This window comes from Anoplopoma fimbria, chromosome 22 (genome assembly GCF_027596085.1).
Source record: "Anoplopoma fimbria isolate UVic2021 breed Golden Eagle Sablefish chromosome 22, Afim_UVic_2022, whole genome shotgun sequence".
Classification (NCBI taxonomy): domain Eukaryota; kingdom Metazoa; phylum Chordata; class Actinopteri; order Perciformes; family Anoplopomatidae; genus Anoplopoma; species Anoplopoma fimbria.
The window spans coordinates 2,635,097-2,652,736 of record NC_072470.1 but is presented as its reverse complement, the minus strand read 5'-3'; the positions used below and the strand labels follow the sequence as shown (position 1 = coordinate 2,652,736).

The following is a 17,640-nucleotide window of genomic DNA, read 5'->3' as shown; positions in this document are numbered from 1 at the left end:
ACACAGAGAGAGAATTTGGGGGGAGAGAGAGAGAGATAGAGAGAGAGAGAGAGAGAGAGAGAGAGAGAGAGAGAGAGAGAGAAAAAGTCTGTGGAACCTGTCTCGTGAAGCGCAGCGGATGCGTCCCGCGTGGCCAAGGCCATCCGCCACTGTCACACATTGGTGTCCCCATGCATGGGGCGCACGAGGGGGGTGGTGGGAGGGAAGGTGCGTGCTTGTGTGTGTGCGTGAGTGTGTGTGCGTGAATGTGGAGGTAGGGGCAGGGGGCCTTTATCACTGACAAACCAAATTTAATACAAATTTAATATAGATTTAATACAAATTAAAACTTTTTAAAACTAACACTACTACTACTGATACCAATACTTGTACTACTAGTAGGACTACTACTATTACTATAAAACGCATATAGAAAAGAATATTTATCAGAATAGTTTTTTATTTAAAAGATTTGTTTTGGTAAGATAATCATTACTTCTATAGTTGTAGGCAGATATAGTCAAAGTAGTATTAGAAACAATTCATATTCACCAGTAGCCTAATATCTGACATTAAGTCATGCCGGAAATATGCAATAAATGTAAAAATAAACAAAAAGTGTTTTAAAAAAACTTGCACTAAATGAAAAACAATTGACAAAACAATCTGCATAGCATTAAAGTTAGCGTATCTTTCATATTTTTGCCCTCTCCATAAGTAGCCTAATATCTGACATTAAGTCATGCCGGAAATATGCAATAAATGTAAAAAATTAGGAAAAATAAACAAAAAGTGTTCTAAAAAACTGGCACTAAATGAAAAACAAATGACAAAACAATCTTAAGTTAGCGTATCTTTCATATTTTTGCCCTCTCCATAAGTAGGCTTTCTAGTTTTTTTGTAATAAGACCACAAATTACGTCACCATGGTAACTTGTTATGGGTTGATATTGTCATTTGTGTTTACTTTGTGTCAGTGACTGTCCCTCCATGGACCAGTCAAAGGTGGTGCAGTCACTGCTGGCCACCAGCAGAGGTCAACAGAGGTCAATACAGTAGAGCACTTGATGCATCTGTTGTACACGAGTTGTCCTGGTTTTGTCAAAACAGTTTTTTTTTTTATGAATCAAATAATCACATGGGTTAATGAAATTTAAATAAAATTGATTAATTAAATGGTATGATAAAGGTAATAATAATGATTTCAATTGTTGTTAAATCATACTTTAAAGACTAGCAAGCAATAAAGATAAGTAAATAAAGTAGGAAATGGTGAATGTATTTATATGCAATTGATTTTAGTATTAACAATTAAGTATTGATCAGACAGTATCATGTAAAAATACAGTTTGGAGTTGTTGACACCAATTCCATCTTCTCCACCTCTTGAATGTTACATTTAAAACATCGTAGATATCATAGAAAATGTTCACTTTCTTGAGTTGTATTTACACATGTTTTTGGATCATTCACATGTGTACCACTTGTAAATATTCAGTTTTAAAGTCTTTCAAATGCATGTATGGTCCACCTTGTTCCTGCTTCCTCAGGTTGAGACAAGTGACTTCTGGTTTGTCTTGTTCAGCGTCCTCTCTCGACTGGATTTTCTGCATGTTTTCCTCTCCTTCTGACTACAGAGACTCCTGAAAAAGAAGAAGTTACTCATGGACTTAAGCACTTTCTGCTCTTTGATAATCCAGATGAAGGAAGAAGGACTTCAAATTTGAATTAATCACCTGACTGTCTGACTGATTAATACCTCTACCTAGTGACAGCCTTGGCAACAAGATATGCAAGTTCAGCCATGTTAAGGACCATGCAGATGGAGGAGGCAGTGGCCATGAAGACGGTGAAGATGGTTTTCTCTGTGGGGCGTGAGATGAAGCAGTCCACCAGGTTAGGACACGGCCACTGGTCACACTGCACCAGCCGTGGCATCTGGAAACCATCGTACACCACATAGAGGGCATACCTGAAGAGACAAAGACACATACTGTGTGGAGATAGGCAACATGGTAGGATTATACCAAACCAACAACATGGCAGACACACAGAAAACCAGAGCCATGAAGCCGTACATGAAGCCTCCTTCAAACAGCAACCTGAACACCAGGCTGCAGGCGTACGTCCACCAGAGGGCACCAGCTACTGGGAGTCTCCGTCTCTTCAGAGTCTCTAGATCTTCCTCCTGGCCTTTGCTGCTGAGGAAAGCAGCTCTACCAGAACCCTGACAAACACAAAATGATAGGACAACATAAAGCTAGACAAGATACAACCACAAAATACATAATGTAACATGACGTGATAAAGCAAGACATGACATGGGAAGGAAAGACACTGATGAGTGCAGCAGAGTGCTCAGGTGAGAGTGATTGCGCTGATGAGTTGGGTGGCAGACAGATTAGGTGAGTGAGGGATGGTGTGGTAAGAGAGAAGGGGCTGGGATGTGAGCTGGGAGTGGCTGAAGTGAACTGAGAATGGAGCTAATGACAGGAGTGTATGGAAGTAGAACTGTGACAGATAAAGCATGAAATAACATGACATGACAAGATAAAGCATGACATGACATGACAAGATAAAGCATGAAATAACATGACAAGATGAGATAAAGCATGACATAACATGACAAGTCAAGATAAAGCATGAATTAACATGACAAGATGAGATAAAGCATGACATGACATGACAAGATGAGATAAAGCACACCTGTAGGAGCCTCTTCTTGTCGCTGTGGTTCCGATAGGCCACGTACATCGTAACCAGTAGCGTTGGCGTGGAAACAAAGACAAGCTGAAGACACCATAGACGGATATGGGAGACCGGGAAGAACTGATCGTAGCAGACGTTTTCACAGCCAGGCTGAAAGACAGAAATGAAAATATAACAATGTTAGGTTGCTTTATAGATGTTGTATTCACGCACAGGTAAATAACATGAAAATAGATGCATTACATTATCACAATGGTATCACTGACTGGGTGTCCTACCTGTAGTGTGTTACAGGTGAAGTCAGACTGCTCGTCCCCCCAGACGCTCTCAGCAGCGACAACCAGCACCATGACCCGGAAAATAAAGAGCACCGAGAGCCAGACTTTGCCCAGGCTGGTGGAGTGACGGTTGGCCCCGACTAACTGAGCGTACAGAGCAGGCCAAGACATCCTGGGGAAACAGTCAGAAACATGAGGATAACAATACAATAATAGGATGCTAGTTGCTGGTAGAAGAGCGGATTTCTGTACCAGGTTTTGGCTGATTCCGGCAGCACAGAGGGAAATTCAGAGGGGGGGCAGTGGCAACAGATGAAAGCAGAGAGGGGCGATGAAACAAAAGAGAAGTTTGAAAGAAGAAGAGGATGAAAAGGAATGAAAGTGAGAGGAGGAAGAGTGAAGGCCCAGCGCCAGAATTCATGTGAACTGATGATCCTCTCTGCCCACTGTGGACTGTACTGAACTGAACCCACTCAACCAAATACACACTGCACAAACAGTACAACCCCACACTACTACAGTCCTCACTGAGCATCACCATCCACACTGAACAACTGGTTGAGATATATTTATATGTACATTTAAATACAGAGAGAGAGAGAGAGAGAGAGATAAAGATAAGAAAAGCTTCTATTTTCTAAAATTTCTCTTGACTTTTCTTCTGATTCGGTCTTAAGGCAATTTTCAAAAGACTAGATTAGGTCATTTTCTCACCTTGTGTCTGCAGAGTCAGGTTTTTTGCAGGAAAATATTCCACATGGTCCTTTCCTGCACGAAAACAAACAAACAGCTCACTGTCACGTCACCAGCGGAATAATGGAAATTAAAACTGAATGGAATCTAGTTCTTATATACTGAGCAAAACACAAACCTGCAGCTCCTCCTTCCTTCTCATGAAATAAAAAGATGCGCCTCCAGTGTCAAGACAGCCAGAATAATATTAAGTGACTTCCTCTGGGCACTTTCAAAGTAAAACCTCACAGTGGAAAACCTGTCCGAACGTTTTTTGGAGTAGTTTTGTGTGGTACAAAAATATTACATAAGATATTGATCAAGAAATGTGGCAAAGAGAACGAACATTAAAGATTTCATTCCAGTCACTGATATAAACCACTATTGCTAAATACTGTGTTTGTCACTCCAAAATACTAACTGAGAATGGAGCTAATGACAGGAGTGTATGGAAGTAGAACTGTGACAGATAAAGCATGAAATAACATGACATGACAAGATAAAGCATGAAATACTTGTACATTTCCCCACTGCGGGACTAATAAAGGATTATCTTATCTTATCTTATCTTATCTAATCGGATGGTTTTTGTGAGTGTGTCAGTGAATAATAAAGGTCAAAATCAAAGCAGCAGAGTCGGAGATATCCTGAGTTTCAGTCACAAGCACAGGTCAAGCTCTGCTTTTTTACAATTTCCCCTCTGCATGTCTTTTTTTTTAGACCTTCAGTAGTCTAGTTCATGGTTTCTGTTAGAAACTTTAAGTCTCAAGCCCAAGCAAAGAAAAAAACAACTCATTTTGTGTTTCTACTTTGGAAAGCTCCACTACAGCTGTGAAAATTGACAGTGAGCTGTCCCTTTGATTATGCCATGGTAGTACTTTCAATGTGACAGTGAGGATGTTTATGAATATTACGCAACTTAAATTGGTGCCCATGCAGTGTGAAAGAAAGTTGGATTGTAGTAAAAAGGTGTGTGTGTATGTCCATCCGTGTGTGTGTGTGTGTGTGTGTGTGTGTGTGTGTGTGTGTGTGTGTGTGTGTGTGTGTGTGTGTGTGTGTGTGTGTGACCCCCTTTGTGACTGTAACAGGACACAGGTAGTGACTTTTCAGAGCCCGGCCATCACTTGGCAGCGGCCAGCCTGAGGCACAGTGCAGCTCTGTGTGCTGCTAATGACTGTGACTGGTGAGGGTTTCCAACTGTTTGTTGAAGTGTGGGAGCAAAACCAACTTCCTCAGTTTACACTGAGGATGCTCACAAAACTCAAATGTGCATATTCAGCTTGAGCTGCAGTGTTAGGATAGGTTTGTATTTGCAGTGTATATATATACACTGAAAAATAAGTTTGTTTAAGGGTTATCATTTGATTAAAAATTGGTATCCGGTTTCACAAATGTTGAAGCTAGAGTTGCACACACTGTAGTTAGAGGCTTATCTGCAGTCTGGCGCTGGCAAAAAAGCGGCAATGATCTAGAGGGGCAGGAAAAAGTACTGGGTTGAAACAGAGAGGGCGTCTGTGATTCTAAAGGCATTATGGGAATAACAGCGGCACTTACTCCTGATGCATATCGATGAATGGATATCAGTGTCAGGACCGGACTCAAAGACCCACTGTTTGATCTCTCAGCGGGACAGAGGGAGAGAGGCGGGCGGATTGTTTCAAGCTGGTCCATGCCATCCATTCTGATGGGAGGTGGTGGTGGTGGTGGTAGTGGTGGTGGGGTGGGGTTCACACAAAGTGAATGAGTGAGGAGAAAGGGAGAGAGGTAAGACAGAGCTGATTGTTAGAGTAGCTCCTCAACAGCTAGCCAGCAGGAGAACAGAGGGGTCCAGTGTCAGGATACACACACACACACTGTACAACCCTCACATGTAAGATACCCAGAAAGCTACACGCACACACATGCAGTAATGAGCGAGGGGGATGTCAGCATGTGACTCTGAGTTCCGTAGGTGGACTTGGAGGACTGATCCTGGATGAGCCAGTATGAAAGTCTGCAGGACGTCCTGGCTATTTATGTAACTTCTAGATTTTTGTTTCTCCCTTCAGTAACATCAAACAGGTTCAACGTGATGCTTCTGCACTGCACCTTTGCAGACAGTTTAAAAAGGAAATGGTCCTAGATATTAATAGATTATGCAAACAACGACACATCCTATCTCCAGGCCATGGTCAAGCCCTACACCCCCGCCCGACCGCTCTTCAAGAAGTACTACCCTGAGCCTTCCACTTAGCACTATGTATTCTTATTAGTTTGTTGCACTTACTGTATTCTTATTAGTTTGTTGCACTTACTGTATTCTTATTAGTTTGTTGCACTTACTGTATTCTTATTATTATTGTATTCTTATTAGTTTGTTGCACTTATTGTATTGGTATTAGTTTGTTTCTGTACGTTTGCTCTGGTTTATGCTCTTAGATGCTTGTTTAAGAAAGGAGATGCACTTATGACTTCTGGTGACTAGTAGTTCTCTGAATACCTATGTTGAATACACTTATTGTAAGTCGCTTTGGATAAAAGCGTCTGCTAAAAATGACTGTAATGTAATAATGTAATGTAATGTTTGTTTACCGCATAATTCCATATGTGTTCCTTCATAGTTTGGATGTCTTCAATATTAATCTACAATGTAGAAAAAAATTAAAAATAGAAATAAACAAAAACCATTGAATGAGAAGGTGTGTCCAATCTTTTGACTGGTACTGTATATATATATATATATATTTAAAAAAAAAAAACATTGTATTTTCACTGTATTTTCAACTTGAAATACAGTGACTTAAAATCTAAACATACACTTTAAACGACATGTATATATATATGTACAATACACTTATTGTAAGTCGCTTTGGATAAAAGCGTCTGCTAAAAATGACAATGTAATGTAATGTAATGTAATGTTTATACTGTACTGTATAAATATATATAAATATATAAATATATAAAAATATATATATATATTTATATATATATATATTTATACAGTACAGTATATAAATATATATATACAATACACTTATTGTAAGTCGCTTTGGATAAAAGCGTCTCCTAAATGACTGTAATGTAATGTTTATGTACTGTATAAATATAATATATAAATATATATATATATATATATATATATATAAATATATATATAATATATATATATAATCTATATAAATATATTATAATATATTATATATATATATATATTATATTTATATAGAAGCAGTACAGTATATATAATATATATATATACAATACACTTATTGTAAGTGGCTTTGGATAAAAGCGTCTCCTAAATGACTGTAATGTAATAATGTAATGTAATGTAAAATACTTGCTTTAAGACGGGGTGCACAGACCCTCCGGACCAGCAGGGGGCGATAAAAGGGTGTCGCTGTGTTGTGACGTCATCCAAAGGAACCCGGAAGCGGAAACGCCTCTCCGGTCCCGTTCGCCGCTGCAGCTCCGATAAAACACCACAAAGCGACGCGCACCGATACCCAAGTGCATTAATACTAATAATAAAATAGCAACAATGGCCCTTGAATCGCGGATCACGCAGGAAGAAATCAAAAAGGAGCCAGAGAAGCCCATCGACCGGGAGAAGGTAGGTTAGCTTGTTTACCTCGTTAGCCTTAAGCTAAGTTAGCTCCAAATGCTAACGCTAACAGCGCGGACTTAATAAGACTTAATATATAAGATAAACCGAGACGTAAATTCAGCAGTATTCAGGTGTTATTATATCTTAATGTATTTAATTAATACTCATTGATTTGATATCGATTTTAAGTGTCTATTGGCCCATTTAGAATATCACGTGCTGTAGTTACTCGAAGGGGCCGCTAGGGGGCCGCGACCTTTGACCCCACGACTGAGATTTTCAAAATAAAACTTAAAAAAAAAAAAAATTCTATGTCTCTTTAATAGGTATAAATAATTCCTATTTATTTATTTATTTATTCCTAATCCCCTCATGTTTGTGCTCCCAGTAGACCACATGACACTAATACACTGTGCAATACAATAGTTATAATAGTTTCTGTCTATATAATATTTTAGTTACTGTGGATTCTCTACTGTTTTTTTATTGCTCATTTGCTTATTTATAATACTTATTTTGATCTTGTTTTTTTTATTTTATTTAACAATAATAATAACTTTATTTTTATAGCACCTTTTAAAAACAAGGTTTGAAAAGTGCTTCGACAGACAAGCCAGCAAAACAGTGCAATAGAAGAAACATTAAGAACAATGGTTAGGATAAAACTAAACAAAGAAACGAAATGAAATAACAAGTGACAATCAAATAAACGAACAAAATAAATAAAATTAAGTGAAATAGGTAAAATATAGTAAACGAATATAAGATAAAGTACTAAGACCAAATTTATTTACTATGTCTCTTGTTTGCACTTTCCTCTCTGCTGCTGTAATCCTGTAAATTTCCCCGCTGCGGGACTAATAAAGGATTATCTTATCTTATCTTATCTTCTCTTTGATACTTGTTTCTACCGCAGACCTGCCCCCTCCTGCTGCGCGTTTTCACCACCAACAGTGGCCGACACCACAGAGCAGATGAATTTGCCCGTGGTAACGTTCCCTCCAGCGAACTGCAGATATACACATGGTGAGAAGGCAACAATTTTGTTTTTTGTATGTGTGAATCAAGTATTTGTAACAGTGTTATAAGATGAGGAAACGCTCCTTGTTCAGGTACTAAACTATTGTGTTTTTTTCCAGGATGGATGCTACTCTGAAGGAGCTAACCAGCCTGGTGAAGGAAGTGTATCCAGAAGCCAGAAAAAAAGGGACACACTTCAGCTTTGCCATAGTCTTCCCTGACCCCAGAGGGAAAGTGTACAGGTAAGCATCACCCTATAAAAGCACTGGTCGGCCTCATGGAGCACGCCTCTTGCTTAATGTTGTGGCGAATTTGTGTGCACGGTCTATTGATTTAATCTTTGCCCCACGCTTACAGGTTGAAAGATATTGGCAACACTGTATCCGGCAGGAAGGGCGCGGACGACTCCATGACGTTGCAGTCTCAGCGCTTCCAGATCGGAGACTATCTGGACATAGCTATCACACCACCCAACAGAGCCCCGCCCCTCAACACACGCATGAGGCCCTTCTGAACATAAACACCGACACCTAAACCAACACACATCAACCTTCGTTTGCTTTATTTGTTCTTTTTTTTTTTTTCAATTGCATCATCTTGGATGTTTTTTGCCTCATTTTATAAAATGTGACGTGTAATAAAGTTGTAATTTTTTTCCAAACTTTCTGCCCGTTTCTTTGTAACGTACTGTGAGATTTAATCTTTTTTTTAATATGATGCATTAAACTACACTTTAATTGTGGGGGAAAAAAAAACATTTTATTACACATAAGGTGGTCCAGATCCCACCAACTTAACATATTCCCACTGACGTCAGGACAGCAGAGTCGCTGGCCATCTTTCGGCGCAGGCTGAAAACTCACCTCTTCAAGAAGCACTACCCTGAGCCTTCCTCGTAGCACTTATTGTATTCATATTAGTTTGTTGCACTTATTGTATTGGTATTAGTTTGTTGCACTTATTGTATTGGTATTAGCACTTACTGTATTGGTATTAGTTTGTTTCTGCACTATACTTTTGCTCTGGTTTATGCTCTTAGATGCTTGTTTAAGAAAGGAGATGCACTTATGACTTCTGGTGACTAGTAGTTCTCTATGTTGAAAACACTTATTGTAAGTCGCTTTGGATAAAAGCATCTGCTAAATGACTGTAATGTAATGTTAGGGATCTTTTAAACTTTAACAAGTAATGCTCTGGGATCTAAACTGCCTTCAATTATGGTTGATAAACACTGAAATGAGTTAAATTCTACCCAAGAAAGTATACAAAACAAAATATTTGAAGCCCCAAAACACCAATATGTTTACATGCAGAGCTGCAGGTCAGTAAGGAGAATTTTATTTCGAAAGTCATAACAGGAAGTGGAACTATGCGCATGCGCAGTGCCACACACGGACATTAACCAGAGGAGCCAGCCAGATAGCCAACTCTTAGCTCCAGAAAGCAGCTGTCTGCACAGAAAACAACACGTGGAAATGTTTCGAAGGAAATTAACAGCTCTGGATTATCACAACCCCAGCAGCTTTGACTGCACAGGTAAAGCAAACCTCAAAGACACTGTGTGCATAGTTTCATTTCAACATGTTGTTTTTTCATGGTGTGCAAAACGTGTCACCCCTTTTCTGTCCAATCTGCTCAGATGACACCCAGTACAGGAACTGTGTGGTGTGGCTGGAGGACCAGAAGATCCGACATTATAAGATTGAGGACAGAGGGAACTTGAGGAACATCCCCAGCTCTGAGTGGCCCAAAGCCTACCAGAAGGTGACCCCATGTCTGACATGAACACATGAAACTGATCATTCATCCTTGTTGTGGAGCTGTCAGCACCCCCTCACATGCATTATATGAATGTGTTCTTCTTGTGTGCAGTACCTGCAGGATCTGAACTGTCCATTTGGGGCTCAGGAGAAGCAGGAGTCTGTGGACTGGTTACTTGGCCTGGCTGTAAGATATGAATATGGAGACAATGGTGAGTAGTAAGCTGTGATGCCTCTGTACTACTATGCTGTAATACTTCTGATGACCAATAGATGGAGCCATTGGAAAAGGAATATGTTTTTTATTTGTTTATATTCTTTATTTTTTGACAGTTATATTCAATAACATACATCAGCCCACATACATCTTCTGCTGTCAACCTTTTTCAAAATTGGGTAACTTTGTTCATTTTGGGAGAGGTACAGTGTGTACATCTAGACAGTAAGTACAGATTAAAAGAGAGTAAGTAAATAAATGTAATAGAGGTCGATGAGGCTTGATAAATGAAGGCAACATTACAGGGTCATACATTCAATACCTCCACAAAATCTGGTCTTAAGGGTTTTACATATCTCACCCACTTGTTCCATAACTGAATGAACACAGTTTTCTGAAGACGAAGGGAAAAAGTAATCCTTTCCATAACATAAATGTGATTTACTATATCTATCTATCCAAGCAGCCAGCGCCTTGTGAGCGCTTTTTTACAAGCAGGTTATTAATATGCCAATCATTTATTTATCTGGGCGCCTTGTTTGGAAATCAATATTTCCTTAAAATTAATGTTGTAAATCGCAGGGGCAGGTCAGTATTAAGAATGCTTTTTAATGCTTCATGAAACTCCGCCCAGAAAGGTTTCATCACTGGTGGAATATGTTTTCTAATAATGCCAGCTCACAGTCAAGTTATGTTACAGAAACTGTGTTGCAAAGCATGTTAAAAGTAATCTGACTATCCCCCTAATATATTCTCTGTAAAATGTTTGCGTTATGTTTTGTCTTCAGTGGATAAGTATAAGAACTGCGAGCCGATGGCAGCCTCAGGAAACAGCGACAAAGCGGTGGATCCTCTCCTCAACCTTGACAGTGAGGAGAAAAACACTTCTCTGCCTGTCCTTGCACTTTGCTTTCACACATTCTTTTCTTTTTCTTCATCTATTTGTTTTCAAGGTTAAAGATGAAATCACCCCTTGTGTGTGTGTTTTTTTGTGTGTGTAGGTAATTCTCCAGATTTCAAAGCAGGAGTGCAGGCTCTGGCCAACATCCTAAAGATCCAACGACATGACGACTACCTGGTCATGCTCAAGGTGGGCTCACACGCTGTACCATGTGTTTTTAATATTTAACACAATAAATAAATAAACACAATAGACATGTGTGTGTTTTCATGTGCTCCCTCCAGGCTATTCGTATTCTGATCCAGGAGAGACTTTCTCCAGAAGCCATCGCTAAAGCCGGCCAGACTAGAGAGGTATTCCAACAATCTGCATCAAGAATGATATCGAGAGATTATTCTATGTCACAAGAAAACTTGAAAGTTAGTTTAGTGGTTTAAATGAGCCCATCATGTGTGTTTGTAACGTGTTTTATGTTCCTGTGTTTCCCAGGGTATTCCAGTAGCTTTAGACAAACACATCTTGGGCTTCGACACTGGAGGTGAGTTCAGGAAGAGCAAATTCAAAAACTAGTGGAAAGTTCGTGAAAATATGCAATCCCTGTTAAAGATAATGCAATTCCTAAGATTAATAATCTGTCTGTCTTGAATTTGACAGTCAATCCTCACCTGCATGCATGTATTTTATTGTTGTTTAGCTGTGTTTTATAGATTTTGCATACTCGGCTTGCTTTTATGTTTTGTACCTATGATATGTTTGTTTTTAATGTCTAACAATGCAACATAATCGTGTCTCTTGTCCACGTTTCTTTTTAACATAATTGTCCCTCATTTATTTGCTTTGCATGTCTAAATAGTACTTCTCTCTTCTTTTATTGTTTCTGGAAGCTTTGTAAAGGCTAAATAGTGCATAACTTTGACATTTGAATGTTAGATTCTGGTTTTGTAGGGTGAGTTTTTAACATCTGTCTAGGGACTACAGATGAAAAAGGCTCTTGGATAACTGTGGCTCATTTACAGACATGTTTTATTGATGTGCACTGTCCCTACCAAATAAACCAATAAAATCAAAATACATTTCTCCTCAGATGCCACCTTGAACGAAGCGGCCCAGATCCTGCGCCTGCTGCACATCGAGGAGCTGAGGGAGCTCCAGACCAGGATCAACGAGGCCATCGTGGCCGTCCAGGCCATCATAGCCAACCCCAAGACGGACCACAGGCTGGGCAAGGTGGGCAGATGAGAGCGAGGACGACGAGGGACGCTGGATGAAGCAAGGGACTGAACCGCGGGGGTTTTAATTTGATTTTGAGAGGGGAAAGTCTGTCTTTGTTGGACAAACATGAGTTTGTATTTGTTCTGCATGAGATCAGACTGATGATTTTTTGGGGCGTTTTGGAGCTAGTGCTAGTTTTTGATTAATTAATATTGAAGTACTCATTTAGGCTTATATGTTAAGTCACTTATCTCTACAGACTGAGTGAGGTCTTACCTTCTAATCATCTCCTCGCTGCCTCTATCTCTTCCTCAACAGAAACCACAGAGAAGCTTCTGAAATATTCAAACTGACAGTTATATTTGTATCTTGTTTACAATGAAAACAGAAAAGTATCTTATTTTGAAAAGGGTTTACATTTGACGCTGTGTGGGTGAATCTATAAATACAGCTGAACAGAGGTTTGTCTCCTGTGCTTCTTCCGTGGCGGCGACGTTCCCCTGTGAAGCATCAGAACAAGACAAGCTACGAAAACAAACTTCAAGTACCAAATCACATTTTATTGTTATAAATATCACATCTTATAAAAAGATAAAGATTTGAAATGTAGTAGTAGTAGTAAAAAATATTTGGCAAAAAGAATGTCCTTTCATCATGTGTGAGATACAGATTGGTAGTGCAGAGCGATATGGCACCATCTGACCAGGAATCAGATTAAACTAGTTCAGTCACTCAACTACGCCAATGGTTTCCCACCCAGAACATTTTAGGGAATTTGAAAAAACACTTGGAAATTCACTTATTTGCCAGGAGTTAAAGGAGAAGGTTGCTATCACTAAGAAAGCGAATTACAAATTTCCTCCCAAACATTTTTTAGAGTGAATGTAAAAGCAGCTGTGGCCAGCTGTGGCCAGCTGTTTCTCAACACAGCTTTGGCTCGTACAGTTTAACAGCTCAGGCCATTCTTCTTTGGCTTAAAAGAACAAAAAAACCTACACTCATACATTTTTAAAAAATTGATCTGTAGCTTTAAATCGATAGAAAAACAAAATAAAAATACTTGCGTACAAAAATACAGTAGAAAAAAAAACAAAAATGAGGTATAAAACAAATTTACAAAACATTTATTTGGGGGTTATATCTTTATGGTGAGATAATTTGTGGGTTAAGGGTCAGGGTGAGTGGAGGGGTTTTAAATTTGCTCTGAAGGTCGATCTGGCAACAAGAAGCCATCTTGCTCTCGGCTGAGTGTCCTTTTATTTCTCTGAGGGACACCGGAGAGGGAACTTTTTTTTAAAAGGTGGTTGCCCCAGAACTTTAGCACCAAAGAACCCTGCAGCTGCCGGTCCGTCGTTAGTGGCTCCCTGAGAGACAAAGAAATCTGACATTTAGAGGACAAAACAGAACTTTGACACGAGCGTTCCATCTCTACTTGAAGTACAAACCTCCTCTTTTTGTGCTTTTGGTTTAAAGCACCAGGTGGAAATGAGGAGTTTCAGGTCTTTTCTCTTCCTGTGTGAAATCCAAAATGTGACAGGATGGGAGCTTAAGTGCTGCGGCGGCCTAATGACAGAACAAACAGACCGTCCGTCCTGAACAAAGCCCTGCACTTAACAAACTTGTGGCGACTGAGGATTCTCCCTTTAAAGAGCATGTGTGTGTGTCTGTGCTGGTGTATTCAGCAATAACAGCCTTTAAGCCTCTCGCGAGCGGCTCCAAAACCCCGTAACAAGAGTGTTTTAGAGCCGTCATCACGGCCACAATTACACCGCCGACGTCTTTGAAGCTGTTATTTAGCGCCGCGGCTTCAGAGAGTGTGAGAGGACGCGCTGACGAGACATTCTGCAGCAACACTCGCCATCGTTCTGAACGTATTCTTATGCAGCGAGCAGGTTTTTACACTCTCTGACGGCGACATCTGCCAAGGTGCTACTTTAGGGATCATCCTGTGTTTAGAGGGGCCACTTTGTACTTTAAAGGAGGTTTTTAATACGAAGCTTTGGAAGGACTCGGACGTCAACACTTCAAAAACATGACGCAGAAAAGGCAAAATACAGGTAGAGAGTCGCAGACAGCTGTGTAATCATTGTTCTGCTGTCTGTTTCAAACACACGGTGGAGGGGGGGGAGTGAGGGTCGGAGGTCGGAGCCAGCTGTGTGATGACTGTACGGTGGGCGCGGGGTGATGAAACACAAACGTGGGTTTCCGCAGACAACAAAGATATTTACCTCATGCGCAAACTATTCATTCATGTGGTTTTGTATATTTAGCCCGACTGTAGTGTGACAGTGTCTTTGTAATATGGTATTTGATCTCCTCCAGATACGTCTTATGATGAAAAGAATGGTCTGCTTTGAATAATAATTTGTGTCTGATTCAAATACCTTGTAAAAAAAATGATAAATCTATTTCTCCCTAACTGAAAAACCCTGAAGCTATTAGTAAATAGTAGTTCAAACTCACACATAGCTACGCCCTGAAGCGTATTTTTACACTTTCTTTTGTTTTTCACACATTGAGGGTTTGCTGCTGCCCGACATGTGGGTGAACTACACTCAAGGCTGTCCCTGAACACATCCTTGGTGCTGCTTATTTGTAAGAAGTTCATTTATGTTGTGTTTCCATAAGACACTTCATCCCTGCGTAGGGTTAACCCGCGTTTTCTGTCTCGCTGTGCCTTCGAGGTTAAGGTGACATCTGGTGGGAGTCGACTGATGTGATGACATCACCGCGCACGAGCTGGTACACCTTGAAGTCAGTGTGTGTGTGTGTGTGTGTGTGTGTGTGTGTGTGTGTGTGTGTGTGTGTGTGTGTGTGTGTGTGTGTGTGTGTGTGTGTGTGTGTGTGTGTGTGTGTGAGAGAGAGGGCGTTTGGTTGTTATTACACAGAGCCTTGATTACACATGTGAACAGACTCCGGGTGACAGATTTCTTTTTACAATATATTTACAATATACCTGATAGACAGTGGGTGGTTGCTATGGCGATGCCGTACAGGTGGGAGCGCTGGTCGGGCAGGTACTCGTCGGTGATCTGGCTGCTGTCTTTGTTCACCGCGATCACTCCGTCCCTACGAGGCGACGAGACAAAGAGAGAGAGAGAGAGAGACACTGAGGACGGGGAAGGCAGCGGGGTTGCACCGATTGGCTTATTGATTGGTGATCAGAGTTAAGACAACAAGGGAGGAATAGAAAGGTGGCTACCTCCTCCAGTCTGTGTAGTAGAAGTGGTTCCTGTAGTAGACCATGCTGAACGGGTAGTTGAGGCTGGGGTGGACCACTCTGCGGCCCGTACCGTCCGGGGATACGCACTCTAAACGCTTTGTACCTGAAGGAAAGAAAGAAATTCCAAAGCTCAGGTTTCCCATCCCATCCCCAGTGGAAATAATTGAAGGAAATAGGTAGAGTAGTTATGGTCACGTTGATAGTGGCAGTAGTGGTGTTTACCTGCGTCGGCCCAGCAGACCTGTCCAGACGAAGAGTCGTACGTGAGAGCGTTTGGCAAGCCGATGCCGTCAGACACCACCACCTTGCGGTTCTGTCCGTCCACAGACGCACTCTCGATCTTCGGAGCCTCTCGGTTCCAGTCGGTCCAGTACAGAGTGCTGCAGAGAGACACGCGGGAGGCAGGGATTATAGAACGCATTATTTGCATCACGGGTCCAGTTTAAAGCGCACAAGTACACCAATTGTTCCAGCTGTGTGTCTTTTTTGCATGGGTGTTTTTTGGGAACTCATCGCTGCAATCTGGGTAATATAAGGAGACACACACAAACGCACATGGGTATGTAAAGGTACAAGGGCACAGGGCTCGAGGGACCATCTGCCTCCTGCTGATGAGGTCACGGTCAGGTTACCCTGAGCAACGTGCAACCTTTGACCCCGGCTCTCTCCCACTGCATTTTTTGGTTTCATCTGTATACATCAAGACATATAGACCACACTGGCTGACGCAGCTAGACGCATTCTTCCCTTTCAAACAAGCTTTCTGCTTCATAATTTTCATGAATGCGACGAATCAAAATCCTATTTTGTTTGCAGCATTTTAAAAGCTGCGCTCAGCGGGGGCGATAGCGGCGCTTCAGGCGGAGTGTGTGTGGGCCGCTTATTACGGCGCGCTGCCTCCTCGTCTGTAGATGATGGTGTGCATGTGGGCAGTCCGCTGGGAACTACAGGTAATACACACCACATGAGCAATCAACCTACACACACACACACCATGTGTTTATGAGTCTGTACGTTAATGAATTTGATGAAGGTACCGGCGGGCAGATGTTGGCTCATACATGTTTTTGTAAAGTGTGTTTGCGCTCACTTTCAGTGTGTGTGTGTGTGTGTGTGTGTGTGTGTGTGTGTGTGTGTGTGTGTGTGTGTGAAAGGGTAACATGTGCAGGCTCAAAAAATAAATCACAGAGCACATGCTTCATCATAAGTGTAGCCGTGTGAAGCGGTGATTACCTTTAGGACTTGGCTTCTTGTCAGAACACACACATGCAAGTATGTAAACACACACACACACACACACACACACGTACTTGGCTTTCAGTCATAAAAATACACTTTTAAACTGTCAAACCATTAATGTGCGGTTTAATGATTTGTATTTTTGCTGCAATGTTTAATCATTTGCATCGACTACATTAATGCACACACACGCACACACGCATACCTGTTGATTATGCGATTAGTTGGGATGATGAAAAGCAGATGTTGTTGCTGGAGAGCTGACTGATGACGGCCTCATTGCCGATATGTGTGTGTGTGTGTGTGTGTGTGTGTGTGTGTGTGTGTGTGTGTGTGTGTGTGTGTGTGTGTGTGTGTGTGTGTGTGTGACTGTCCAGGATAATAGCAACAGTAAATCCAGTCCAGTATTCTTGGCTCAGATTGGTGCAACACTGACAGTGAAATCACTCAAAGTCACTCACATGACAGAGTTGTCAAACGTGTGTTAATAAATGGATGCTCCACCCAAATCCCATCGATTATCCTGCGTTCACCTGCCTCGTACTGATGAAGTCATGTTCAGCAGCCAGACTCAACAACAATCCTTCTCTGCCAAACGGCATTGACAGTAATCTGCACTGTACTAATGAATTAGACGCAGGCCTTGTTGACTCATAACCTGTCTGAGGACCGGCTGTGTGTTTTGTCACGGTCCCGCTAACGGGCTGAAAACCATCTGTGCCCTCTCAATCACACTACAGAGCCGTGTCTTGTTCTCGCCAGGATGTTGCACTCGATCGCG

At 41.1% G+C, this 17,640-nt stretch overlaps 4 protein-coding genes across 8 annotated transcripts in view; 2 read left to right on the top strand and 2 right to left on the bottom strand.

Annotated features, from left to right (window-relative positions):
* Positions 1–566: 566 nt before the first annotated feature.
* LOC129111763 (gap junction beta-6 protein-like) lies at positions 567–3,849 on the bottom strand. Of its 4 annotated transcripts, XM_054623846.1 has the most exons (7): positions 3,838–3,849; positions 3,681–3,734; positions 2,967–3,138; positions 2,686–2,838; positions 2,058–2,206; positions 1,745–1,951; positions 567–1,622 (listed from the first exon to the last, which is right to left on the bottom strand). In XM_054623846.1, the coding sequence occupies exons 3-7, from the start codon at positions 3,135–3,137 to the stop codon at positions 1,526–1,528; spliced, it is 777 nt and encodes a 258-aa protein (XP_054479821.1). In that variant the 5' UTR covers position 3,138; positions 3,681–3,734; positions 3,838–3,849; the 3' UTR covers positions 567–1,525. The 4 variants fall into 4 exon arrangements, with proteins under 4 accessions (XP_054479821.1, XP_054479822.1, XP_054479823.1 ...); XM_054623847.1 differs by lacking the exon at positions 3,838–3,849 and having other exon boundaries at positions 2,082–2,206; positions 3,681–3,819; XM_054623848.1 differs by lacking the exon at positions 3,838–3,849 and having other exon boundaries at positions 1,546–1,622; positions 1,716–1,951; positions 3,681–3,819.
* A 3,226-nt stretch (positions 3,850–7,075) lies between these two features.
* Positions 7,076–8,968, top strand: sap18 (Sin3A-associated protein). The gene is made up of 4 exons (XM_054623981.1): positions 7,076–7,293; positions 8,204–8,313; positions 8,427–8,549; positions 8,665–8,968. The coding sequence occupies exons 1-4, from the start codon at positions 7,222–7,224 to the stop codon at positions 8,819–8,821; spliced, it is 462 nt and encodes a 153-aa protein (XP_054479956.1). The 5' UTR covers positions 7,076–7,221; the 3' UTR covers positions 8,822–8,968.
* Positions 8,969–9,701: 733 nt separating this feature from the next.
* On the top strand, positions 9,702–13,415 carry rtraf (RNA transcription, translation and transport factor). The gene is made up of 8 exons (XM_054623843.1): positions 9,702–9,843; positions 9,947–10,071; positions 10,180–10,279; positions 11,073–11,153; positions 11,286–11,374; positions 11,470–11,538; positions 11,675–11,723; positions 12,270–13,415. Exons 1-8 carry the CDS (start codon positions 9,783–9,785, stop codon positions 12,422–12,424), a joined length of 729 nt encoding a protein of 242 aa, XP_054479818.1. The 5' UTR covers positions 9,702–9,782; the 3' UTR covers positions 12,425–13,415.
* A 90-nt stretch (positions 13,416–13,505) lies between these two features.
* Positions 13,506–17,640, bottom strand: part of nid2a (nidogen 2a (osteonidogen)) — a 39,677-nt gene continuing 35,542 nt past the window's right edge. For both annotated transcript variants that reach the window (XM_054623842.1, XM_054623841.1), the window contains 4 exons: positions 15,843–16,000; positions 15,600–15,723; positions 15,354–15,466; positions 13,506–13,761 (listed from right to left, as the gene is read on the bottom strand). In XM_054623842.1, the coding sequence (XP_054479817.1) occupies positions 13,751–13,761; positions 15,354–15,466; positions 15,600–15,723; positions 15,843–16,000 (406 nt within the window). In that variant the 3' untranslated portion in view covers positions 13,506–13,750. The remainder of the gene's footprint in view (positions 13,762–15,353; positions 15,467–15,599; positions 15,724–15,842; positions 16,001–17,640) is intronic.